Source organism: Mustela lutreola, chromosome 4 (genome assembly GCF_030435805.1).
Source record: "Mustela lutreola isolate mMusLut2 chromosome 4, mMusLut2.pri, whole genome shotgun sequence".
NCBI classification, from domain to species: domain Eukaryota; kingdom Metazoa; phylum Chordata; class Mammalia; order Carnivora; family Mustelidae; genus Mustela; species Mustela lutreola.
In genome coordinates, this window is record NC_081293.1 from 148,049,051 (window position 1) to 148,076,109 (window position 27,059).

Below are 27,059 nucleotides of genomic sequence, written 5' to 3' on the forward strand. Positions count from 1 at the left end.
TAAATTTAAAATTAATTGACTTTTTTCCCAAAATATGTCTTGTTATAGGCAACAGGTTCAAGAATTGGTGTCTTAACACAAAATGCAACTAACATGGGACTGTCAGTTATCATTTCCTTCATATATGGATGGGAGATGACCCTCTTGATTTTGAGTATTGCTCCAGTACTTGCTCTGACAGGAATGATTGAAACCACAGCTATGACTGGATTTGCCAAAAAGGATAAGCAAGAACTTAAGCATGCTGGGAAGGTAAAATAAAGACTTTTTACCATCATAACATTTTAAGAGGAAAACAAAGAGTTGCCATTTTTATAGTATGCGCACTTCCTTTCTTAGGTGCCTGTAAAGAGGTATATATGAATTGAAATGCATCCAGACTAATTTAGGATGGGGTGTAAATAGGCTATAGTATAACAGGATTTGTGATTTAGAGTGTAGGCTCTAGAGTCAAACTGGCGAAATTACATTTTAGATTCTATCACTAACGAATGTGTGATATGAGCAAGTTGTGTCAACCTTTCTGGACTTCCAATTTCTTCCTCTGTAAGGTCGGAATAATAATAATACCACTTGCAGATTTTTCTAAGTATTACACAAAACACTTAGCATTCTTATATGCAAGACATTTAGAATAGTGTCTAGAAGATAGTATGCACTCAATAATGCCAGCCATATTGCCATTATCAGGAGGGAAATTGCTAACATCATGATTCCACATTCTCTGATTGTTGAATAATTAAATTTTCTTAAACAATTTTAGTTATTTTTATTTCTCAAAATGTAGAGGAAATAAGAGTTATTGAATATAAGGCAATTTTCTGTTTCTGATAGTGCCAAAAATAAGATTTTAGCAACAAGGACCATCTTTATACTGATCAAGATGAACATTTTAATTACTGGGAAAATGTCTCTCAGGAACAATCATATTTATAAAAATAATCATTATATTTGAAGTTTAGGGGACATTAGCGTTGTAGTTTCATAACATCTAAGAATTGAAAGAAGTGTCATTTGATCCAATCAGTTATCCAAAAAAGGAATCCCTTGTATGACATCCCTGTCAAGTGTCCCATCTTTTACCCAACCTTTTCCTCAGTAGCAAGCAGGCTCCCTACCCTTGAATAGCCTTTGGATGGTAGGCAATTTTTGGTTCTGGTGTTTGTGTGTTTGTCTGTTTGTTGGGGGCCTTCTATCCTACCATTCTTGGCTTTCATCTCAGTAGAGGTCCAAAGCCCCTTCCCTTAGCAGCCTTGAGGAAACTGCATCATGTAAATGCCAAGTCTTCTCTTAGCCATCCATCCACAGGTCTTTAAGCTGTTCCTCTCATGATATATTTTCAAAGACTTTTATCACTTGGGTGAACACACTCTGAGTCTGAAAATGATTTTACTAGTTTTGATCTATATCCAGGGACTATCACAGTTAGACAGGAATTGGAATGCCAAGCATGTGACTCATTGAAATCTGGTTTGTGTGACCCTTGGACCTTTCCACCTTCCTTGGACTAGATAAGGACCCTTGGAATGTCTGCTTGGGCACTACAGACTGAACTGTTTAGCATTTATTTGCCTCAAAGACAGTGAAAAGTTGTTTTGTCCTCCCTGTGGTGCAAATTATCACAACCTTCAAATTAATGGGGATTAATTGGATTTTATGCATCTTAATTTTTTATGCATCTTAATTTTTATATCATGAGCTTTAACCTTTATATGTGTCCTTCAGTTTTTCCTTTTTAGATTATTTGAATGACCCCAGACTATACAGTCAGTAACTGTAATCAAACAATCTTTCTCTTTCTCAGTAGCTTTTAATCTATTTACCAAACACCAAAGCTTAGAATAGGGACCAATAAAACATATTGGTTCTTCTTCAGTTGCATGTGTAGATTTGGACAAATCATCAACTGTTTTACTTTTCATACTTAAAATAACTGTATTAGTTTTTTGGATTTTTACAGAGGACTATTTTCTAAGATTCTATAATGATATTAAGTCCTTTCTCCATTGTGAAAAATGATCACAAAGATTTTTTGCTCATTTTCTCTCTCAGGGTTTTAGCATTTTTACCCATTTTTCTTGCATACTACAGTGTATGTTACAAATGGTGGTTACTTTGAGCTTACTCTAAAGTTAATGAGAATTTAGAACAACTCACAGTCAAAATTGAGAGCAGAATCCAGGTGCCCTGCACACCATCCAGAAATCTGGTTCTTTCCTGTAACCCAAGTTATTCTTTAAATAACACTGGGTGACCACCTAGGTCCCACAGTCTACACTGCTACTATGGAAATAGAATGCGAAAGTAGGAAATTTCTCTTTCAAGTCAACATGTGTTCTCATGTCCAACAAGTTATTCTAAGCCAAAAGTCTCCTTCATTTCTCATGTAATTATTCCTTCTTTTCAAATATTATAGAAATATGGAAAAGCATTAGGGCACCTGGGTGGCTCAGTCGGTTAAGTGGCCGACTCTTGATTTCAGCTCAGCTCATGATCTTAGGGTCCCAGGATTGAGGCCCAAGTCAGGCTCGACACTCAGCAGGGAGTCTGCTTGAATCTGCTCTCTCCCCTTCTCCCTTTGCCCTTCCCTCTACTCGTGCGTGCTCTCTTTCTGTCTCAGAAAGAAAGAAAAGAAGAGGAAGGAAGGAAGGAGAGAGAGAGAGAAAAAGAAAGAAGGGAAGGAAGAAAGAAAGGCATTAATTATATTTAAATTAAGTATCTTTTTTTTTAAAGATTTTATTTATTTATTTGACAGAGATCACAAGTAGGCATAGAGGCAAATAGAGAGGGGGAAGCAGGCTCCCTGCAGAGCAGAGGGCCTGACACGGGGCTCGATCCCAGGACCCTGGGATCATGATTTGAGCCAAAGGCAGAGGCTTTAATCCACTGAGCCACCCAGGTGACCCTAAATTAAGTATCTTTTTAAGTTCACAGACATCAAAATGAGAAATGGCTGTAACTTATATAGCATTTAATAGCCTTACCCATATTACTTTACTGCAGTGTTCCTGAGGTTTTTTGGTTGCTCTTTGTATTTTGTGCAATTATTTATTTGATTCTGTTTACTGTCTTCTTGAATTATCTTGTACTTTCTTTGCATAATTACATATGAACATAATGCTAATGTTTGATCTCTCTGCCTACAGAACCAGTTTAAATAGAAATTCAGTGAAGATTCCAAGGGGACTCAATTTAGATCTGTGGACTAAATCTTTTCAAAATAAATTTTTCTTGAGCCTATTATCCTAAAATGTTATTTTCCTATCTTGTTTTTGGGAAAGAAAAAAAGAAGCTAAGAAAACTTATTGACTTAATGCTATACTTAATATGCCCCCTGTATAAATGACTGGAATTCACAACCAGAGTTTAACCATTACTAATTTTATTTCTTTATTTTACTATCCTATTTTATAAGATAGCAACTGAAGCCGTGGAAAATATTCGGACTATAGTGTCATTAACAAGAGAAAAAGCCTTTGAGCAAGCATATGAGGAGACGCTTCAGATCCAACACAGGTGATTGTAGATTCATACTGACTTCATTAACTAACTTTAGCTGTCCCTGTGAAGGCAGTCTTCCTGGATGACTACAGTGGTTTGCCTGCCAATTTATTTGCTCTGGAATCTTTCCTAATAATGGTATATCATCATTTCTCATATGACTTCATCAAGAGGAGACTAGAAAAAGCAATTGAGAACAAGCACAGGTAGAATATTTTAGTCCTCCCATGTTGCTACTAACTATAGTTAGTAGTATGAACTACTACTAACTATGCACATTTTTATTATTTTCCTGAAACCAAATTGAGGATATAACATATTCAAGAAAGAGAATAAGATTGCTTAGCCCTTTATATTGAATAGCTAAAATGGTTCACATTTTAAGATAAATGTATATATGACAAGTGTGTTCACTCCTTTTAATTTTAAACCAGTCCTCATCACATTTACTTAGTGATACTATTTGCATTACTTTATCAGAGAGAGAGCTTTGTACTCTTTTCATGCCTGTGGTTGGTACCACCCTTTAATTTCCACTACTTAATGTGCTAGTGAAATGTTACAATAGACAATATTTCTAAATACTTCAAAACCAAATCTCTTCAACTCTTTCATTAGGTGTTCATTCACAGACCTTGTCCATTCCTACACAGAGGAAATTTTGTTGCAATGAACTATAGAGTATAGAACTATAGAGAGAATCATCATAGTATCTGTTTTCTCTATAATAATTCTCATTTTAAAACACTCACTTTCTCTTTTTTTCTTAGAAGAATGTATATCCCTTAAATGATAATATGTCTAGTCTTCTGTATTCATTACTCTGCATTTATTTAAATGAACTTGCTATACCTTGTGCCTCATTACTTAGTAAATTTTGTGCATTTCAGAAATACCTTGAAGAAAGCACAGATCTTTGGAATCTGTTATGCATTCAGCCATGCTTTTGTATATTTCACATATGCAGTGGGTTTTCGATTTGGAGGCTATTTAATTCAAGCTGGACGAGTGACCCCAGAGGGCATGTTCGTGTAAGTTGTGCAAATATTTAAATCCTGTAAATGGGTTATGTACTTAAATTAACCAGAAAGATTCCTACTTTATACTTCATTGATCATTTAAATCACATAATGTGGGAAATACATGCCGAGAAAGTTTTTAAATATTATATTGTATTTAATGTCTTTAAGTGCCGTCTATCTGGTAAACTAATACTGATACAGTATCAGTAGTCTGAGTTAAACTCACAAATGAATTTCTCCCTACTTCAGTTTTCTAGAATGTGGGAATATAGGGGTAAAATATGCCTTATTGTCATCCATTCCTTCAAGAATTTTTAAGACTTCATGGAACTCCCCGGGGACGGGGGGAGATGGCATTATCATATAAGACTATACATTTGTGAGGCTGAGTTCTTTGCTAAGCAAATTGCTTCAGAAGAAACACATACAAATGAGTACTTCCCTTTAGAAAAGTCACATTTGGAATTGGTCATGGCATCCCAAAGAGGATGTTTCTTCTTAAGGCATTAGTTTGAGCATAGTAGAAAGTTGCCTTACTTTCTAGGAACACCTAACTTCAGCTTCTGAAATTAGAAAAATTAATTTTGAGTGTTAATTCTGAACCTCTAAGATGACAGAACGTTGCTAATCTGTATCATAAATGTCACTGCTAAATATTTAGAACTAGAGAAATCTATACAATATTTGACTCCAGAAGTAATGCTATGTTTGTTTTTTTTTTTACAAGCCCACTAAAACATTCACATCAAAGAAAGGAGCAGCCTCTTCAGAATACTGACTTGGGAGATTACACCTATTCCAAACATGCTGTCATTTGGCAAAATATGTTGGGAATTCGCCTTTGGGGTTTGCTTCCCAAGACTCAGGCACATTCTTTTGTATTCCTCAGTGATGGCACACAGTTGTACTTTGAGGATATTTTCAATTTGAGGAAATGACAAAAAGTCATTTGAAGCCTGGACACCTGGATGGCTCAATCAGTTGAGCATCTGCCTTTGGCTCAGGTCATGATCCTGGGGCCTGGGAAAGAGCCCCACATTGGGCTTTCTGTTCAGTGGGGAGTCTACTTCTACTTCACCCTCCGCCCCTCTTCCCCACTCGTGCTAACTCGCTCTCTCTGAGAGAAATACATAAAATATTTTTTTTAAAAAAAGTCATTTGAAGCAAACTAATTTCAGAATAACTTGCAATAATTTTTGGCTTCTATTCATGTGATTATTTATTTATTTATCAAATATTAACTTCCTGGGGGCACTCAGAAGAAAATAGTCCACAGTTCACCAACCCAGTATTCCTGAATCTTATCTGACTATAAGCCCCCTTAGCAGTTTCCTAGAAGCAGATTTCCTTCTAAAATGGAATATCTGTATTTGAAATTTCAACAGAAATTGTAGGCTCCTTGTTCTATGTTTTCCTATACCTTAACACATTGTGCAGTATTGCCTGTATGAATACATAAGCCACAGTAAGACATGTAGTACTGAGCTTCATTCTGATTACACGAACTAATCTACTTAGATTAACAAGAAGCCAAATGTAGAATCACTTATAGTAATTTATTCAGCTCACCAGCCTGCTCTAAAGTAGCAACTTTTTCCCTTGGTTCTAATGTGATACAGGCAATCACAAGCTTAAAAGTTGACTGTATTCCAAAAGTTTGTTTGCAAGCCAAATGTTTGACTCAGAACATATTTTCCTCATTTTGCTCTGAACCTTCTGCAGCCATCTTTAAAACTCTAGGGTCTCATTTCTTCAGGGTTACTAGTCTTTAGTATTAGTTGAAGGCTAGCCAATTAAATATATTTATACTAATGTAGGATGTCTAATGATTTTATAAGTTCTCACCGTACTTAAAAACCTTTATGGGGCACCTGAGTGGCTCAGTCAGTTAAACATCTGACTTAGTTTCAGCTCAGGTCCTGATCTCATGGCTCATGAGATGGAATCCCGCATCATGAGGGGCTCTGCACTTAGCAAGAGTCTGTCTGGAGAGCCTGCTTCCCTGCCTCCCCCCACCTGCCTCTCTGCCTACTTGTGATCTCTGCCTTTAAAAAAAACAAAACAAAAAAAAGGAAGAGCATGCAACTCTTGATCTTAGGATCATGAGTTCGAGCACCATGTTGGGTGTAGAGATTACTTAAATAAAAACTTAAAAACAAAAATAAAGGGCGCCTGGGTGGCTCAGTGGGTTAAGCCGCTGCCTTCGGCTCAGGTCATGATCTCAGGGTCCTGGGATCGAGTCCCGCATCGGGCTCTCTGCTCAGCAGGGAGCCTGCTTCCCTTCCTCTCTCTCTGCCTGCCTCTCCATCTACTTGTGATTTCTCTCTCTGTCAAATAAATAAATAAAATCTTTAAAAAAAAAAATAAAAAAAAAATAAAAAAAAAAAAAAAAAATAAAATAAAAAAGATTTGAGACTCAAGTTACCTAACTTGCCCACAGTCACAATTCAAGATGCCAGACACTTTGTTAGCAGACTTTTTTTATTATTATTGTCATTATGATTATGATTATGATTATTTATTCTATAGAAAACATTCATAGACCTTCTGTAAATTTTTTTTCAATTCTTTCTTAGTTTTCCAACATCAGAGCTGGGCTGATTCATTTATGTTAAGAATCATCTTAACATAAATGAAACAAGTAACTTGCCTAATGTTATTTTATGACCCTAAAATATAGGGGAATCAAAAGGCCCTAATACAAAAACTCTTCCTACTAACTTACCATACCTCCTGAATCTCTTTTCATTAAATTCATTAAAAAGAGTTATTTCTGAAGACATAAGCATTTTATCTGTGAAAACATATGTAGGACTATTAATAAATATAAGGGCAAAGGTTAAATGGTTAATGAACAATATCACATTGGTATTTCCCAGTACCCTGAGGAAAGGAAGAAACCGGGAGCTGTCTGAGCTAGAGGCTCACTGTAGTCTCCAACTACCATGAATGTTTTATATTTGTCCTTTAGACACACTCAATTATACCTGGCCTAGTAGACTTGGTGCCTTCCAGAATTTAGGGTGATAGAAAGCTTTCTATCTAATCAACTAGCCGAATGGAAGACGTTTACAAAGACAACTTCCTTCTATTAGAACCCTCTCTAGGTAAAAAGAACTTTGTGCTGTTCTCTAATCAGTGGTTTCCCAATTCAACAATCAAAGAGCTGGTTAAATGTGCAAATACCCAGGTCTCACCTCACAAACTTAACCCAGACATTTGTAGATCTGACATAAGGCCAGGAATCTACATTTTAACAAACCTCCAGATTATTCTGAGACATAGAATCTGAGGATCACACTTTAAGAAATATGATCATAGGAACTAAATGCCAGGCTGCTCTCCATACCCGCTTGAAACCGTAGGGTTTTCTTTTGGCCACTACCAGAAACTTTCCCAGAATTATATTAAAATTGGCAAAGTCATATTTTAATTTATTGTTTAAAAAATAAAGGTGTTTTATTCAGCCAAAAAAATATGAATGTATTTTTGTGATTCATAGCTACAGGAATGGGTAGGCTGTCTCTGTCAGAAATGACAGTGTGCTTTGGAAAAGGAAAATGCACAATTTTAACAGCAGAATCCTTTGATGTGCTCATAATATCAGTTTATCAGCAAGGCTACTATCAGCCTTAGCTTTTTTCCTCTTAAAAAAAAAGGCAACATATATTGGTAGAAGCTGTCTTTATTCATCTCTGTTATTATAGGAGTTTCTCTGAGATAAAGCATTTCAAAAGATGATAACATTTCATTCTGCTGGCTTGCTGTACTGGACAGGCATTTAGAAAATCTCTTCTTTTTTTTTTTTTTTTCAAGATTTTATTTATTTATTTGACAGAGAGAGATCACAAGTAGGCAGAGAGTCAGGCAGAGAGATAGGGGGAAGCAGGCTCGCTGCTGAGCAGAGAGCCAGACTAGGGGCTGGATCCCAGGACCCTGGGATCGTGACCTGAGCTGAAGGCAGAGGCTTTAACCCACTGAGCCACCCAGGTGCCCCGAAGTTCTCTTCTTTTAAGTTTTCACAAACCTGTATGTTGTAAAATTCTCCCCCTCTGCCTCTATTAGCCCTGGCAACATTTCAGTGTATACTATAAATGTACAGACTTTGAAAAATACAAAATAAGTTTATTTTCTCCTGTCTGATTTTCCATTAGCACCTTTAGGTTACTTTCCAGCTGACTTGCCTTTTGCAATCCAGGTCAGAAACCACTAGCGTCCAAGCAGAGGTTTTTGCAACTTTCCATACCTCCACTTCAGAACTTCCCTCTATCTGTTTCTTCCTTCTTTGCTATATACATTAGCAGGAAGCATATAGGTAAGAAAGAATCAGGCATGGCAACCCTCAGTACAGTAATAATGAAATCTTGCTGAGAGACATGTGTTTTGGCCTAGTCCTCCAAAAATCAAAATAAAGTTCTTGACAAGAAATCCTTTGGACTTTGAATATTAAATGTGGTTATTGGCCATATAATATTCAACATAAGTGGGTTTTCAATAAATATTAATAGTTGGTTGATGCCTTGAAGTGCTAAGGGATGGAAGGAGACAAGCTAGGCCTCCACCACCATCTGATGCTCTGGTAGGCCAAGCAGCCATGAAAGAACTGTGGGTGTCATCATTATAATTAGGAGAGAAGCCTTAACTAGCCCAAACAAGGAAAACAGGAAAGTCTTCTTTCAGTGTTCACTGCCATGGCAGCCACCCAATTTGTGCCCAGCTCTACCTCAAGGATTATCCAAAAGAGAAGAGACAAGATAAGGAAATAGATAAATGATCAACCACTGAAGGGATCTAAAGAAGAAAAACAAGGTGGATTTGATTATCGAGGGCTCTACGAAGATTCTAAAAATGGGAAACAAAGTGGTAACAAACCCCGACATGCAGGGGGAGATTGTCCAGGCCAGCTTTCCACTGGAAGGAACCCCATGTAAGGAAAGTACAGTGAATAAGCAGGTTCAGGTCCCAGTCCTGCAGGTTTATAACTGTGTGATCCTGAACAAATGCTTAATTTCCCTAAGCTGTATTAAGAAGGGATAAGAGTTCCTGCCTTACTTATCTCCTAGATGATCAAGTGGTTTCATATATATGAAAACATTCTCTAAAGCCCAAAGTACCAAATAAATATAAGTTGTGTATTTTCTCTCTTCCATGTGTTGAGGAAAGGATTTAGGGTGGGAAGAAAAGAATCTTTGGAGTGTTCTATGGGGAACACTCTTTTCTAGGGGAAAAGAGTATGAGTATGAGTATGGGTACAGTTATAATGGCCACCTCTGTGAGGAAAAATACTCTGCTTTCTAGTCAAAAAGAAGAAACTTATTGAGTGTGGGCTTCAGAAGTTTGGATCTGACCTGGTGTGCTGATGTATCTCTATAGAAGTGTGAGAGCTTATTTGCCAACAGAAAGTGTCTCATTAACTTTCAGTTCCATAAGAGTAATAATAATAACTTAAACATTTGTTGAGCACTGTACTAAGCACTTTATATTATTAATATATTTAATTCTCACAACAGTCTGTAAGATATAGATAGTCCTATTTATCTCCTGTTTGCCAGTAAGGAAACAGAAGCACAGAACATGCCCAAGGTCACACAGCTAGTAAATAAACAGTGGAGTTTGGATGTAGTCCCAGTGGTCTGGCTTCAGAACTCTGAACCCCCCAGTATACTTACTCTTAGAGTAAGTCACCAAAGGTATACAAACTGAGTATGGAAGCAAGATTAAGGGAAGACAAATAGACGTGAACCAATAACTATGCAGGCTATTCCTATTTGGATCAGTTGTGTTAAAACTAGGATCATTTGTTTCTGTACTTTTTTGTGTTGTTCCTAGACGAGAATATTTGTAAAATTCCAGTTCGATTTCAGCAGCAGTGAAGGGTAAGAGGATTTTCCCCCATTGCTTGGACATCTTTGAAAGAATTATTGTAGTGAGGATCCAATGACAATGGCCCCATGAACCTATAGAGAACCCATAAAACTAAGGAGATCAAAGCCCAATACCTGAAAATCCTTTCCAGACCTCTTCCTGCCCAGTATTCTGCCTCAACCCTGGCCAACCCACAAAGTTGCAGTACTATTTGTTGTGCAATAAATAGGTTTTGAGTAAAGATTAACTGCAGTTCAGTTCATTTTAGGTAATTGGGCCAGAATCAGCTAGGGCACATTCTGTAACAGACCAGTATCAGCCTATGTTTATACAGATCCCACCTGGGAAAAAATATATATATATATTTATATATGTAAGAGATTAATGTCCCTCACTAAACCCCCAGATAGTTCCCTTACCACAAAATTAGGTTCCTCGGTATAATCCTCATTAGTATCAATCCCCCTTTGGACTTACCCTCCCCTCAACACGTACACAATAAAGACAGCACTGAGCTTTTAGCTAATACTCTCCCTCCTCTACCGAAACTTTCCTTCCTCTAATGTGCATCCTTAAAGTCATTTATCTCTCACAGATACAAGTTCTCCATGGAAGGCCCATCTCCCCATCTCAGTAAACTTCCATTTTAAGAAAAAGATATTTTAAGAGGGGCACCCAGGTGGCTCATCGGGTGAGCACTCAACTCCTGATTTCAGCTTAGGTCATGATCTCAGGGTCCTGGGACCGAGGTCTACATTGGGCTCCATGTTGAGCACAGAGTAGGCTTGGGATTCTCTCTCTCCCTCTCCCTCTTCTCCCCCCTCTGCCATCTCTCTCTCTCTCTTTCTCTCTGAAATAAATAAATAAATAAAATCTCTTATTTTAAAAAGAGAGGGACCTAACAAAGACATTGTCCTCTGTATATTTATCCTTAATATTCAAAATGAATTTTGTGGTGGAAATTTAGGACAGGTAGATATTTTGTTATGTCTGAAATCAGAGGAGGAAGGTATTTTTTCTGTTGTTCTGAGAAGCCTCTATCTTTGTGAGACCAGAATCCAGGTCTCCAGACTCATAATCAATGATCTTCCCATCTCACTTGCTGACTCTTGGATCAGACTGAGGCTTAAGTCTAATTCAATTAGATTTTAACTCGTATTAAAAAAAAGACTTCTGATGTGTTACTAAACTCAATAATCACTTCTAATATTTATAACTGGATATTGAGTATTTTGAACGGCATTTTGGGCTTTAAACTATTTTCATAAACATTACTAATAAAAATGTCTTGATATCACAGAACTAATGGCTATAAAAAGCATCAGACATACAAGTAAACTGGTTTTTATATTTTATACTGTGCTTGACCTTTGAAAAGACAACAATTCAGGATCTGAGGTTTAGGTCACTGAAGAGATTGCATCAACATCTACCCATTGGTAGGTTCCATCTCCAGAGAAACTCACAAGGAGACCAGGACATGTTTACCTTGCTGTGATCCAGCATGGCAAACAAACAACTGGGTTCTGTGATAGCCTTTTACTGGTTAGTAAGGGGAAAGTGGTAGGAGGATGGGCAAAATAGGTAAAAAGGACTATGAGATACAAACTGCTTGTTATAAAGTAAGTAAGCCATGGGGATATAAAGTACAGCACAGGGAATATAGTCCAGTAATATTACAGCATCTTTATATGGTAACAGATGGAACTAGATTTACTATGGTGATTCTTTTATAATGTATAAAAAATGTTGAATCACTATGCTATATCCCTAAAACTAATATAATATTGCATGTTAGCTATACTTCAATAATAAATAAACAAATGTTGCCACTGGAACTTGTCCAGTCTTAGCTGAATTATACTTTTAGTTCTGCTATGGAGATATATTATATTTTATTCTATTAAAATGTTTCCATGGCTAAAATGAAAATGAGAGAAAAATATTTGACCGTGGCCACATGATATGCCACATATCTGTGCATATTCAGTGTGCTTTCAGATATCATTTGCATACTTACTATTTTATAATTAAAACATGTTTTGAAAGTGAGAGCATAATCTGTATAGCAAACCTAAAAGATCAAAGCTCTTCTTCCAGGCTTGTTAAGGTATATTTTAGTCAGATTTTGTTTCAAGGACCTTAACAAAATATAATCTCCATGTTTTGCTCTCTCTTTAAATCATGTAGCACTTCAGGCACATAAACAATCATCTGGCATGAGTTGTCTGTTCTAATTACATTATATGCAAAAAAGAGGGGGGGATACCTATTCATATTTCCTGTGTAAATTCAGATCTTACTACTAGAGACTTACCCTTCCTATGGTCGTTGAATTCTCTGTCAAATCTCCAAGCAAGTGAGCCTTATATCAAGGTGGTTAAGTTTTATATTCACTAGTTTAGGGCCTTTGATCTTTGTCTCTAATTGGAAGAGAAACTTTTAAGATTACCTGAGCTCCAAAGGTTATTTTGGTATACAATGCTAGAGGTTATCACTGTGTGGTAGAAAATTATAAAAGAGGTATCACTGCAGCACCTGGGTGGCTCAGTTAAGTATCCAACTCTTGGTTTTGGTTCCAGTCATGATTTCAGGGTCATGGCATTGAGCCCCAGGTCAGACACTGCACCCACTGGGAAATCAGCTTGAGATTTCTCTCCCTCTCTCTCTCCCTCTGCCCCTTCACTTGCGCTCTCTCTCTCTCTTTCTAAAACTAATTAATTAATTACAAACAAACAAAAGATATATCATTGTTGGGACTTCAACATTAGTGGTGCTGTCTAGACCAAAAGTTTATTTATATTCCTGTGCCTGCTTTTTGCTTTACTTTTTTAGAGTTCTATTGTTTGGAAATGAACCTAAGATTCAAATGCTTTATCTTTTGATAGAATTTTTACTGCAATTGCATATGGAGCTATGGCCATTGGCGAAACACTTGTTTTGGCACCTGAATATTCGAGAGCCAAATCTGGGGCTGCACATCTGTTTGCTTTGCTGGAAAAGAAACCAACTATAGACAGCTATAGTCAAGAAGGGAAAAAACCAGTAAGCACAACTATGATTTTAAATGTCCACATTATTAATTATACATATGAATACTCTTATATAGAGACTTAAATGAAGGCATTATTTGATAACTTTGCAAAAGATAGTGCTCTAAAGAATTAAAAACTTGTATAAAATAACTGTTATGGCTACAAAGGGAGAAAGGGGTCTTTTCACCTCTGCTACTAATACATACACATATTTTATATTAAAAAATATACTTCTAGTTTATTGGCCTGATGCCTTAAAAATGTTCTTGAACAAATAATTTATTTATCTATTTAATTTTATTGAGACAGCCTTGGATGTCTTGGATGAGGATTTGCATTGGCATTAATTCTTTTTTTTCCTTTGATAATTTATACAAAATGAATAATGCCTGCTGTTTCAGATACCATATTTTATGGAAAATATATCTGCAATTAGAAGAGGGGGAAAAAAGGTACTATATTTATTAAATTCACACATACATAGACACATATATTTAACCACTAACTCTAAAAGACCATGAATATTAAGAGAGAAATAATAGTGAGATTGTGTAATTTCAAAACAAGCATCTTAATAGTATCTTATGCATTAAATATATATCCAATTTTAAGACTTTTCTAGACCGTTTAAATTTAAAAGGAAGAATAGCCATTAGGTATATAGTTAAAAGAAATTTTTCATTTAAAATTATTTCCCTCTTGGGGCATCTGGGTGGCTCAGTGGGTTAAGCCTCTGCCTTCGGCTCAGGTCATAATCTCAAGGTCCTGGGATCGAGCCCCCCGTCGGGCTCTCCACTCTGCAGGGAGCCTGCTTCCCTCCTCTCTCTGCCTGCCTCTCTATTTGTGATCTCTCTCTCTCTCTGTCAAATAAAAAAATAAATAAAATCTTTAAAAATAATAATAATAAATAAATAAATAATTTCCCTGTTAAAATTTTAACAGTAGATTTATATGTATGGTAGCTAAAATAGTACATTATCTCTAAAGCTACTAATTATTAAAAAGAATGCCAGTCCTTAGTTACAGATTTTGAAAAGATCTTGACATTCTCTCTCTTCTTTTTTTCTAAAGATTTATTTATTTGACAGACAAAGCCACCCAGGTGCCTCAGATCTTGACATTCTCAAAATACAATGCTCAAAGGTGCATCATAGTCAAAATAAGATTTCATATTTGTCTTTTAGAAAGTAAAGGACATAGAAAACTTATTTTTAATCTTGAGATTTAGATCTATAATAACATTGCAACTCATTTCTTTCAGAGCATTATAGTAAAGGGATTGAGTATCTCACAGATAAATGTCTTCATTGAATTACATTACAAGGCATGGAATATTGGAAATGTTTCTTACCAAAACTGTAAAATTAATTTATTTACTCATTTTATTTAATATACAAATATTTCTAAATATCATTCCCTGTGCTTTTAAAAATTAAAAACTGGGAAAACAAAATATATGAAGGTAATCAATACATTTTTCTATCTACTTTTGTAGATGGTTGAAATTTTCCATAATAAATGTTTAAAATAAGGGTGCCTGTGTAGCTTAGGGTGCCTTCGGCTCAAGTTGTGATCTTGGGGTCCTGGGATTGAGCCCTAAGTCAGGCTCCCTGCTCAGCAGTGGGTCTTTTTCTCCTTTTCCCTCTCCCCCCTCCATTTGCTCATGCTCTCTTTTTCTCTCTCAAATAAATAATCTTTTTAAAAAATGTTTAAAATAGTAAGAATAAATTTTAAAGTGTATTAAAGTCTACTACTGTAAAATCTCTCTATGCCTTTTCCAAAGGCACAGAGCATACACAAAAATAATGCACTATCGTTTCCAGGTTGATTTTGTTAGACATTTATGCATAAATAATACTCATTTTGGGGAAAAGCAGAAAGCACTGAATAAGCTAAAAATAAGCTACTATAGCACATAACATTTTGGCATATATCCTAACATTTCTTTCTTTGGACAACAGAGTATCATTATCAAACATTTTTTTTTAAAGATTTTATTTATTTATTTGACAGAGAGAGATCACAAGTAGGCAGAGAGGCAGGCAGAGAGAGAGAGAGAGAGGAGGAAGCAGGCTCCCCGCTGAGCAGAGTGCCCGATGTGGGACTCGATCCCAGGACCCTGAGATCATGACCTGAGCCGAAGGCAGCGGCTTAACCCACTGAGCCACCCAGGCGCCCCATCAAACATTTTTTGATGCTCTTGTCCTCCACCTACCCCTGCCTTCTACCTGTATGCTGGGTTCAGAAGATGCTGAGCGTGACTATTAAATCTGACTATTTAAAATTCAACCGAATGAGGGCAGATAAACATGAAGATCAAAAGAACCCCAAAATCTTAGAGCCAAATCTATACAGGGAAAGTTAATCATTTAGTAATAGTTCTGGGAAGTCTTTCATAAACATCTCTGGTTTATATACATATTGGTTTACAAATACTTATACAAAAAAGAAATTAAAGCATAGAGAGAAAAATTAACGTTTAGACATCACTGCCAAATAATGATAAATTGAAAACAAAGATAAGCCCAAATTCAAAACATAATGTATGTTAACTCTAAAACCATGTCCAACTTACAAAATTAACATTTATACATATAGTTTATGAGGATCCCAGCTATTCTGAATTAAGCAATAAAGTTCTGTAAAACAAACTAAAATTTTAAAGATATATATATACAGTTATGTAAAACATTTGGTCAAACAGCTAGTCTGCAGATTAGACAATGTCTATGTAGTGAAACCAAGGGAAACCAGTGCTTTTTAGAACTCAGTGAGGTCCAGAAATGACAAGAAGTACAGATATAAAAATCTAAACAAAAGTGATAGAAATGATTATGCAGTCAGCAGCTCTATAGATAGGAATATTGTGTAAAATAAAATGGTTATGGAAACATGCGTAATTTTCAGGAAACAGTTGGCCAATGTGCTATAATGTGTTACAATCTTTTTTTAAGTTCTGAACCCTGCCAACTTTTTCCCCAGGATATATGTGAAGGAAATATAGAGTTTCGAGAAGTCTCTTTTTTCTATCCATGTCGCCAAGATGTTCTCATCCTTTGTGACTTATCCCTCAATATTGAGAAAGGGAAGACAGTAGCATTTGTTGGGAGCAGTGGCTGTGGAAAAAGCACTTCTATCCAGCTTCTGCAGAGATTTTATGACCCTGTGAAAGGACAAGTGGTAAGACTAATTTTAAATACTGCTTATCTAGGGTTTAGTGATGCTATTTTTAAACATTCTCTTGGGCTTAATCATTCTTACTGGTTTGAATAGGGCAAATAGTGCAGTAGTTTAGGGGGGAAAAAAACCTCTCTCCCTTAACTAAGTGGGCAAGCAAACCAATAACAAAAATCATGGATAGGACTTTGAAGCTAAATACAAAATACAAAGACTCAAAGATTCTTCGGTGATGATGGTGGCAGAAATTTTGATCTTAAATTGAAGACGACACAAACAAGTAGAAAGATATTCCATGCTCATGGATTGGAAGACCAAAAATTGCTAAAATATCTGTTACGCTAAACAATCTAAGAATTTAATGCAATGTCTATTAAAACACCAACAGCATTTTTCACAAAACTAGAACAATCTTAAAATTTATATGAAACCACAAAAGACCCAGAATAGCCCAAACAATCTTATAAAGGAAAAGCAAAGCTGGAGTTCTCACAATTCCAGATTTCAAGTTATGTTACAAAGTTATAATAATCAAAACAGTATGGTATTGGCACAAAAATAGACACAGACCAATGGATGATAATAGAGAGTCCAGAAATAAAGCCAAAACTTCGACACAAGGGAAAAGAATATACAATAGGGAAGAGACAGTCAATAAATGTGCTAGGAAAATTGGGCATTTACATGCAAAAGGATGAAACTGGACCACTTTCTAATATCATATGTAAAATAATTCAAAGTAGATTAAATATATACATGTAAGACCTGAAACTACAACAGTCCTAGAGAGAACACAGGCAGTAATTTCTCTGACATTGGCTATAGCAACATTTTTCTAAATATGTCTCCTAAGGCAAGGGAAATGAAAGCAAAAATAAACTATTGAGACTACATCAAATTATACTTCTGCACAGTGAAGGAAAACATCAACAAAATAAAAAGGCAGTCTACTGAATGGGAGAAGATATTTGCAAATGGTATCTTCAATAAAGGGTTAATATCCAAAATACATAAAGAATTTCTACAACTCAATACCAAAAAGAAAAAAAAAATCCAATTTAAAAATGGGCAGAGGACCTGAAGAGATATTTTTCCAAAGAAGGCATACAGATGGCCAAGAGACACATAAAAGATGCTCAACATCACTAACCATCAAGAAAATATAAATCAAAAGCACAATGAGGTATCACCTTAAACCTGTCAGAATGACTAGAATTGAAAAGACAAGAAATAACAAATGTTGGCAAGGATGTGGAGAATAACGAACCCTCATGCATTGTTGGTAGGGATATAAATTGGTGCAACCACTGTGGGAAAGAATATGGAGTTTCCTCAAATAATTATAAATAGAAATACCACATGATCCAAAAAATTCCACTGCTGGATATTTATCCAAAGAAAATGAAAACACTAATTTGAAAATATATGTGTGCCACTATGTTTATTGCAGCATTATTTATAATACCAAGATATGGAAGCAAATTAAGTATCCATTGATAGACAAATGGATAAGGAAGATGTGGTGTATATATCTGTAATGGAATATTACTCGGCCATAAAAAAGGATGAGATCTTGCCATTTGTGACAACATGGTTGGACCTAAAGCATATTATGCCAAGGGAAATAAGTCAGACTGAGAAAGACAAACACCATATGAGTTCACCCATATGTAGAATCTAAAAAATAAAATAAATGAATAAACAAATAAACTAGCAGGATTAGACCTATAAACACAGAGGAACAAACTGATAGTAGCCAGAGGGAAGGGGGGGAATGGACAGAATGAATGAAGGGGGTAAGTGGGAGATAGAAACTTCTAGTTATGGAATGAATGAGTCACAAGAATAAAGAGCACAACATAGGAAATATGGCCAGTAATATTATACTAGACTTGAATGGTGACAGATGGTAGCCACACTTATGGTGAGCAGAGCATAATGTATAGAGAAGTTGAATCACTAAATTATACACCTGAAACTAATGTAACATTGTGTGTCAACTACACTCCATTTTTTTCCTAAAATTGAAGAAAAATGAAAAGCCTACAAATTTGAAATTTTAAAAAAGAAAGAAATTTTGATCTTACAAGACATGGAATTCTTTTAGAATACAGGTGTTGGAGGAGGGGTCTAATATCTATATCTAGAATCTTTCTTTATTCTCTTGGTTTAAGACAGAGATAAGTTTCCTCTGCCACCCTGATTCAGGCTTCCTACTATTCCCACCGGCCTTCTCCACCCACCAACTCTCAAAAATATTATGCATGGTTAGAGCTTATTAAATCAGCTCCATTAAGTCCTGCATCCTGATCTCAAAAAAAAAAAAGCAAATTCTCTCTCCTTAGAATTCCAATGACTTTTCCTCACCTGGCACCTTTCTTACTCTTCCTTGTATTCAGTTTTTCCCCCCAACCACCACTAGATCACACACACACATACAATTTCCTTTTGTGCCTCCTCCTCCCTACAAAAAGTCCTAAGCCCCTAAAAGTCAAAGACTGTCATATTAGTCCTCCTTCTGCAATTTATAGGTAACATTTTTTTTCCCATCACAGATTCTCAATGACTCTTTGCAAAATAAAATGATTCAGAATGGTTCCCTTGTTACCAGTGATAACAATGAATTAACAGTCCAAAATTAGGTAACAGTCATCTATTTACACATAATATAGCACATCCCTTACTTTAAACCCTCCAATGATGTCCTACTACAGTTGGAATAAAACAGAGTCAATTCCATCAATCCTGGTCCTTTGTGATCTGGTCTCTGCCTCTCTCCAAACTCCTCTCCTGTCACTCCCCACCTTGACTACTATGTGTCAGACTCACTGGCTTCTTTGTGTCCTTTAAACTCACTTATGGCCTTTGTTCTTGTTGTTCCCCTGCTTGGAATTTTCTTGCTCTAATCACTTTGCTGATTCCTTATCATTCAAGTCTCAATCCAAATGCTTCTTCCTTAGGTAGGCCTTCCTAGATTACTCTGTAGAAAACAATGCATTTACCAACCTGCTTCCCACATCCCCCCACATCCTCAGTCAATCTCAATTCCATTACCCTGTCTTCATGACACTTTCTTTCTTGAGTTGATTATTTGTTACTATGTTTATTACCTGCCTGTTTCCACTAGAATATAAGCTGCAAGAGGGCAAGAGTTTTATCGTGTGTACCATTTCCCTTGTATGTGAAGAGTCCCCATCAGCTAGTAGGTATGCTCATCAAATGCCAGCTGAATGTTGTTACATGTTCACATGAATAGGCATGGTTGTGTACAAAATGACATACCTCTCTGTATGTGGACTGCTATCAGTCTACACCTTCTCTCTCTCTCTCTGGGCTTTAAAAAGTGAGGTCCTGGGGCACCTGGGTGGCTCAGTGGGTTAAGCCTCTGCCTTCAGCTTAGGTCATGATCTCAGGGTCCAGGGATCAAGCCCTGCATCAGGCTCTCTGCTTAATGGGGAGCCTGCTTCCCCCTCTCTCTCTGCCTGCCTCTCTGCCTACTTGTGATCTCTTTCTCTCTGTGTGTTAAATAAATAAATAAAATCTTCAAAAAAAAAAAAAAAAAAGTGAGGTCCTATTACAGCAGAAGTTACATAAAGCACCAGGCTTTACTCTAGATCCCAGGCAAGTCTCTAGACTATGCGACCATTTGTAGAAATGTCAAGTAAGTTTAGGAGTTGACATTTTAGGCAGTTACACTCTGCTTCTATACAATATCATTTACAATCCATCCCTGGATAGCATTTTACTGTGAGGTGGTTTGAATCCCTACCCTTCTTATAATTTGTATATGTTTGAATATAGTGAACTGTAACGTGGTATAGTTGTTGGATCTTCACATACCATTCTCCGTTTTGCTTTTGACAGCTATTTGATGGTGTTGATGTGAAGGAATTGAATGTACAATGGCTCCGTTCCCAAATAGCAATTGTTTCTCAAGAGCCTGTACTCTTCAACTGTAGCATTGCCGACAACATTGCCTATGGTGATAACAGCCGTGTTGTGCCATTAGAAGAAATAAAAGAAGTAGCAAAGGCAGCAAATATTCATTCTTTTATTGAAGGTCTCCCTGAGGTAAGAAAAATGTCTGAAATCTTGAATTACAAAGCTCCCAAGTAAGCCTAAGTTGTTGTATTTTGTGCTACTTAAACTATTTATTTATTGCTAGCATCTAATATAAAGTTATATGTAAAAAGCAAAAAGATTGAGATTTTTCTGTGATGACTTTTTCCAAGCCAAACTGTATTACTATTCACTGAATTAGTTTTCTTATTTTGATTCTTTACCTTTTATCCATATACATATACACTCTACTCCTGTCTATATCACCATCATCCTCCCTGCCCCTGGACTACTCCGGTAGCATCTTAGTCTGTCTTCCTGCTGCCAGTCTGCCTCATTATAATGCTTCTTCCTCACAGTAACTAGGGGGATCTTTTAAAAACAAATCAGGGGGTGCCTGGGTGGCTTAGTGGATTAAGCCTCTGCCTTCAGCTCAGGTCATGATCCTAGGGTACTGGGATGTAGCCCCGCATCAGGCTCTCTGCTCAGCAGGGAGCCTGCTTCCCCCTCTCTCTGCCTACCTCTCTGCCTACTTGTGATCTCTCTCTCTCTCTCTCTCTGTGTCAAATAAATAAAATCTTTAAAAAAAAAAAAAAACCATAAATTAGATTCTGTCCCTTCCTGCTTAAAACTTCCTAATGGCATCACTTTGCATTTAGAATAAGTCCGGATGTCTTATGTGGCTGGCAAAGCTTTCTGCGATCTGGTTCTGCTTGCCTCTGCAGTTCCTTCCTCACCATATACTCATTCTGCTGCAGCCATGTTGTCCTCTTTCCTATCTCATGAACACACTAAGTTTTTCCCTACCTCAGGACATTTACACTTGCTGTTTCTTCAGCCAGGACCTCCCTTTCTCTGGCTCTTTGCAGAGCCAGCTCTTTAACTTTCAAGCTCATTGTAATGTCATCTTTGCCAAGACCATCCATGGCCACCTTACTTAGAAGAGTCCCCATCACTCCTGTCACCTACTACATATTTATACCATTTGACTTTTACTCTTAAATTGTTTATGATCTTTCATTATTTTTGTTGTACTATTTCCCAATTTACCCCAAACTACATTTTGCAGAAACTCACTGTGCTAACTTTATAGTAAACTTTGAAAACCAAGATATTTCCTAAAAGAAAGAAAGAATAACTTGTTTCTCAGTGTTCTTAAGTTTAACTGTAGTTTACCTTCATATCACCATTACATATATATATGTGTGTATACATATATATATATATATGTATGTATATATGTAGAACCATAAAGAAATCTGGTGCCAAAATATCATTTTGGAATAGGACATTGGACATCACATCTAGCAGCAATGTAAATGGCCATTTGTTGTAGTGAGGAAAAGACAGGAAGTTGAGAGATGACTTAGGAGCTATTTCCAGTGTTATGAATGCCTGGATTAGTAATTATAATGTGAAATAAAACAAGGAAAAGGATTTAAAAGATATTGAAAAAGTGGAATTGCCAAGACATGGCTCAGGATTGTCTGTGAAAAGTGAACAAGAAAGTGTATGATACACTGGTCAGCCCGCTGGAATATAGGCACACAGAGTGTGTGATGAGAATACAAAGGAAAGAATGACAAATTCTCTAGGAGCTCAGAGAAAATCACACAGAAGATGCTGTTTTAAACCAGGTTTTGAAGAATGAGTAGGATTTCCTCAGGCAGAGAGGAGACAAATCCATATTTAGAAGACAAATAAGCTCACATGGAAACATACACATGTAAAAGAGTTTTAGGTGTTTGGAAGGAAATAAATTTCAAATCCTGAAAATAAGGCATAAATTGGGGAATTGAGAAGTGGCCAAAACATGAGCAGAGACTAAATGTGAAGGTTTTGATATACTAGCCTAAGAGGTTTAGACTCAGTCTTATTGGAAATAGGAAACCACTAGATATTTTTTAGGTAAAGAAATAAGCTGATCAGATTTTAAAACAAAAAACTGCTGTTGAAGCTCAGCCTTTTCTTTGCTCATCCAGGAGGCACTGTGGCCTTTGTGGTGATGGCAGAGATTCACATTAAAAGGACAAGCCTTGGTGTTTTACAGCATTCTGGATGAGAGCAATGCAGGTCCACATTTTTTGTTACCCAGTTCCAATTTCCAAAAGCTGTTAAACTCCATCCCTTACACACATCCCTTATCTTGTTATGTTTTGTGCTTACTTATTTGGTGAACAAAATGATGTAAAGCCATATGTAGTCTTTATTAATCCTACTTAAAATGAGTAATCAACTATTTCTTCACAAATATTCATATATTTGATTACCACTTGCTTCCCCAGAACTTCTGAAGGTGTTATTATTTACCACATAATAAATATAGTACACATATAGTACATATAGTACACACAATTTGTGGTAAATTTTCTTCTAAAGTCAAACAAAGAGGGGCACCTGGCTGGCTCAGTTAGTAGAGCATGTGCCTCTTGATCTCAGGGTTGTAAGTTCGAGACCCATACTGGGTATAGAGATTACTAAATAAATAAATAAGGTTGTTTGCTTTTTTTGAGAGAGAGAGAGAGAGAGAGAATCTTAAGCAGGTTCTGTGCCCAGCACAGAGCACAACAAGGGGCTCAATCTCACAACACTGAGATCATTACCTGAGCTGAAAGCAGGAGTCAGATGCTTAACAAAGTGAGCCATCCAGGAAAGAGCACAGGCAGACAGAGTGGCAGGCAGAGGCAGAGGGAGAAGCAGACTCCCTGCCAAGCAAGAAGCCTGATGTGGGACTCGATCCCAGGACACTGGGATCACGACCTGAGCCGAAGGCTGCTGCTTAACCCAGACGTCCCCCCAAAACAGAATTCTTGAAGAGATATAGCCCTGAGGGCTTCTGGTAAGGGATTTTGGACCTGCCTGGCAACTCAATATCAGAAGGTGAATAGCAAGGCATTAATTTAGAGTATGGTCTGGATAACACATCTATACTATGTGTCATGGAGGTGATCCACAGACATCCAGAGATATCCACCTAGGATGGGAGTTGTAGCAACATGCCCTTGCTCTTGAGGATCCTCTTAGAAACTCACCAGATGTAGTTTCAGGTCTCAGTCAAGCCATATCATGGCTCCTTGAATAGGACTTCAACCACTGAAACCATCCTAAATTCCTCCATAGAGCCTTCAAGGACTCCTTAGAATACAGTTGATTTAGGATGAGACTCTTTGATGTTCCCTCCAGAACCCAACTGGCTTTTAGCCCCAGGTTCATATTGAAGAGCCATTGTTCCCTGAGCATGTTATAAATAGGTTGCATATTTCAGGACACTCACAATCCATCCCAGTGTTTGCAGAAAATTAATTTAGATTTTCAGTTTAAACAGGAGACTGAGAGGGCACCTGGATGGTTCAGCAGTTAGGCGTCTGCCTTCAGCTCCAGTCACGATCCCAGGGTCCTGGGATTGAGCCCCATGTCAGGCTCCCTGCTCAGTGGGGAGTCTGCTTCTCCCTCTGCGGCAGCTGCCCCTGCTGTACTCTCTCTCTGTCAAATAAATAAATAAAATCCTTAAAAATAAATAGGTAAACAGGAGTCTGAGGAGTGCCTGGGTGGCTCAGTTGGTTAAGCATTGGCTCAGGTCATGATCTCAGGGTCTGAGGGACCTGAGATTGAGCCGCCAGTCAAGTCAGACTCCCTGTAGTGAGGAGCCTGCTTTTCCCTCTCCCTCATAAAAATAAATAAACTCTTTAAACAGGAAAATGAAACTCTGTAGTTCATTTTTTTTAAAGATTTTATTCATTTATTTATTTGAGAGATGAGCAAGGGGAGGGCAGAGAGAGAAGCAGGCTCTTCACTGAGCAGGGAATCTGATGTGAGGTTTTATGATAACCTGAGCCAAAGGCAGATGCTTAACCAACTGAACCACCCAGGTGTCCCTGTAATTCTAAATTAAAAAATGAAAACCTTTGAGCCTTCGGCTCAAGTCATGGTCCCAAGATCCTGGGATCAAGCCCCACATTGGGCTCTCTGCTCAGCAGGAAGCCTGCTTCCCTTCCTCTCCCTCAGCCTGCCTCTCTGCCTGCCTGTCTGCCTACTTGTGATCTCTGTCTGTCAAATAAATAATAAATAAAATCTTTTTTTTTTTTAATGAAAACCTTTACTTCAAGTATCTGAAAATGTTTTTAGTTTTTATTTTTATTTTTTAAAGATTTTATTTATTTATTTGACAGACAGAGATCACAAGCAGGCAGACAGGCAGGCAGAGAGAGGGAGAGGAGGAAGTAGGCTCCCTGCAGAGCAGAGAGCCCGATGCGGGACTCGATCCCAGGACCCTGAGATCATGACCTGAGCCGAAGGCAGTGTGGCTTAACCCACTGAGCCACCCAGGCGCCCCTGAAAATGCTTTTAATTTGGTATTGAGACAGGTGTATATTCACATTTATAATCTGTTCTGCTTAATGATGGACAAAATGACTTAATTTTCATCTGATTCATTCTTGATGCTAATATTTTCCTACAACCCAGAGAAGGCCAAGAAATGCAAAGTGATTTCTAAGCTAGTATTGTTGTCTTCTTCAGCTACACTAGAATAATCCATGTACAATTGAAGGTAGACTGGCATAAAGAGTTACAATCCATTATCATTTCCACCCAATCCTCTCTCAGTTTTTGGTTTAAGGTTGGATTCTCTCATTTGAATGGGAACTTTTTGGTATGTGGAAATGAATGGCATAGTTTTACCTGATTATTCTGCCCTGTGAGTCCAAATTTAATAAAATGTATGTTAGAAGGCAGGGGCCCAGCTTGCTGGCAGTCCTGTATAAAAACACAGAGGAAATAAAGTCTGTTTTCTTTGGAGAGCATTCACTCAGAGAAGACACTTCTCTTGGGCTTTAGTAACTCAGACACCATTGTTTTATATAAAGGTAACAACTGTGTATTTTGAATTGAAAAATGAACTTTGAGGTGAAGTAGACACATTTATCATATGGCTGTGTCACAGGCTCTCATGATACCCACTCTGCCCGAATGGTGCCCCTTGAAGGCAGTCAGATGTGGAGGGAAAAGCAATTAATTCAAGCTTCTCTAAGGCACGGCACTAAGACAAAATAAACAGTATATTAATCACGTGCTGCATCTTTGCTATGATGCTGCTACAAGGATCCACGTTTAGAAGGTTGTATGATTAGACTTGCTTTCCCAGTGGAGTCAGTCCATCCACACATTCTTGTCTGGATATCGGTAGCATATATTTGTTAGACAAGTGGTAAGGGGTACTAGAAAGCAGTGTGAAACCTTGGAGGGAAGAGAGTCAATGGGACAATCTAGAAAGCAAGTGGGAGCCTGCTTGCACAAACTGAACTGACAGGTCATGATATAGCAGACTACAACAGCTTGAGGATACTCCTCTAGCAGTTTCTTTATTCTTCTATAGAGGAAAACACTGGAGAAAATGTCATTAGTAAGTAGGAGGGCCATAGAAACATTGGGAGTGGTAAATGTCCCTATTATGGCCTGAAAAGATGAACGGACTGTCTCTGGGCGCTAGCTTAATTTACTGCCAGGAAGATGACCTGCAGGACTGAGAACAGAATCCCAGGCCCTAGAGAGATGTGCCTCTAGAGGTCTGGTGAGAGCCAGAGTGAAGAAACCCAGTGATTTCCTTGTTTTTATATACTTTAAATCATTTTGACCTGAAAATAGAAGGTAATATAATTTAATGCAAAAAGATTTCTGTTTACTGGGAACTTTCCTTTGCCAGTAATTTTTTTTCTTATGCTTTAATTCAAACAATCTCTTTGTAGAAGCATAATGGCAAAGGTCTGCTGTTTGTGATCAGCGTAGATATGTAAATGAGATGGTACTGTTTACTGCTGGTTTAGCATTTATTTGCAACAAAGCCCAAGAATAGATTTCAGCACTTGTTGGGACACAAATTTTCTAGAGTAGCAAAATTTGAAATATTTAGATGGTTCTCGCCCACAGTTGTCATGCTAATTTAAATAACCAAGCCTTGCTTTCTTAATTGCATGTTCCTGTAATAGAAATACAACACACAAGTTGGACTGAAAGGAACACTGCTTTCTGGAGGCCAGAAACAAAGACTAGCTATTGCAAGGGCTCTTCTCCGGAAACCAAAAATTTTACTGTTGGATGAGGCCACTTCAGCCCTTGATAATGAGAGTGAAAAGGTAACATTCTCTTATTTCTTAGAATATTATATCAAATAAGAGAGTGGAGTATTGTGAAAGAAGTCAAGGTCAGTTTGGGACAAGAAAGACCTGGAGAGAATTATAGTCAGAGGGTCACAAGTTCTAATTAAAGTTTTGGCCTTTTAAAAAAGTTAGAGACTGGTTGGGAAGGTGGGAGGGAGTTGGGGCACAGGATGTCTTATGTTCTAGAAAGGTTTTCTCATTTGAAATGATTTATCAGTAAAGGCACAATTCTTGAAATGTTTCTC

The 27,059-nt window shown here is 37.2% G+C and overlaps 1 protein-coding gene across 1 annotated transcript in view; it reads left to right on the top strand.

Moving 5' to 3' along the window:
* The window catches only part of ABCB5 (ATP binding cassette subfamily B member 5), a 122,732-nt gene that overhangs the window by 93,446 nt on the left and 2,227 nt on the right, over positions 1-27,059 (top strand). The window contains exons 21-27 of the mRNA XM_059171324.1: positions 49-252; positions 3,416-3,516; positions 4,392-4,532; positions 13,277-13,433; positions 16,406-16,603; positions 20,465-20,671; positions 26,644-26,790. Of these exons, the coding sequence (XP_059027307.1) occupies positions 49-252; positions 3,416-3,516; positions 4,392-4,532; positions 13,277-13,433; positions 16,406-16,603; positions 20,465-20,671; positions 26,644-26,790 (1,155 nt within the window). The remainder of the gene's footprint in view (positions 1-48; positions 253-3,415; positions 3,517-4,391; positions 4,533-13,276; positions 13,434-16,405; positions 16,604-20,464; positions 20,672-26,643; positions 26,791-27,059) is intronic.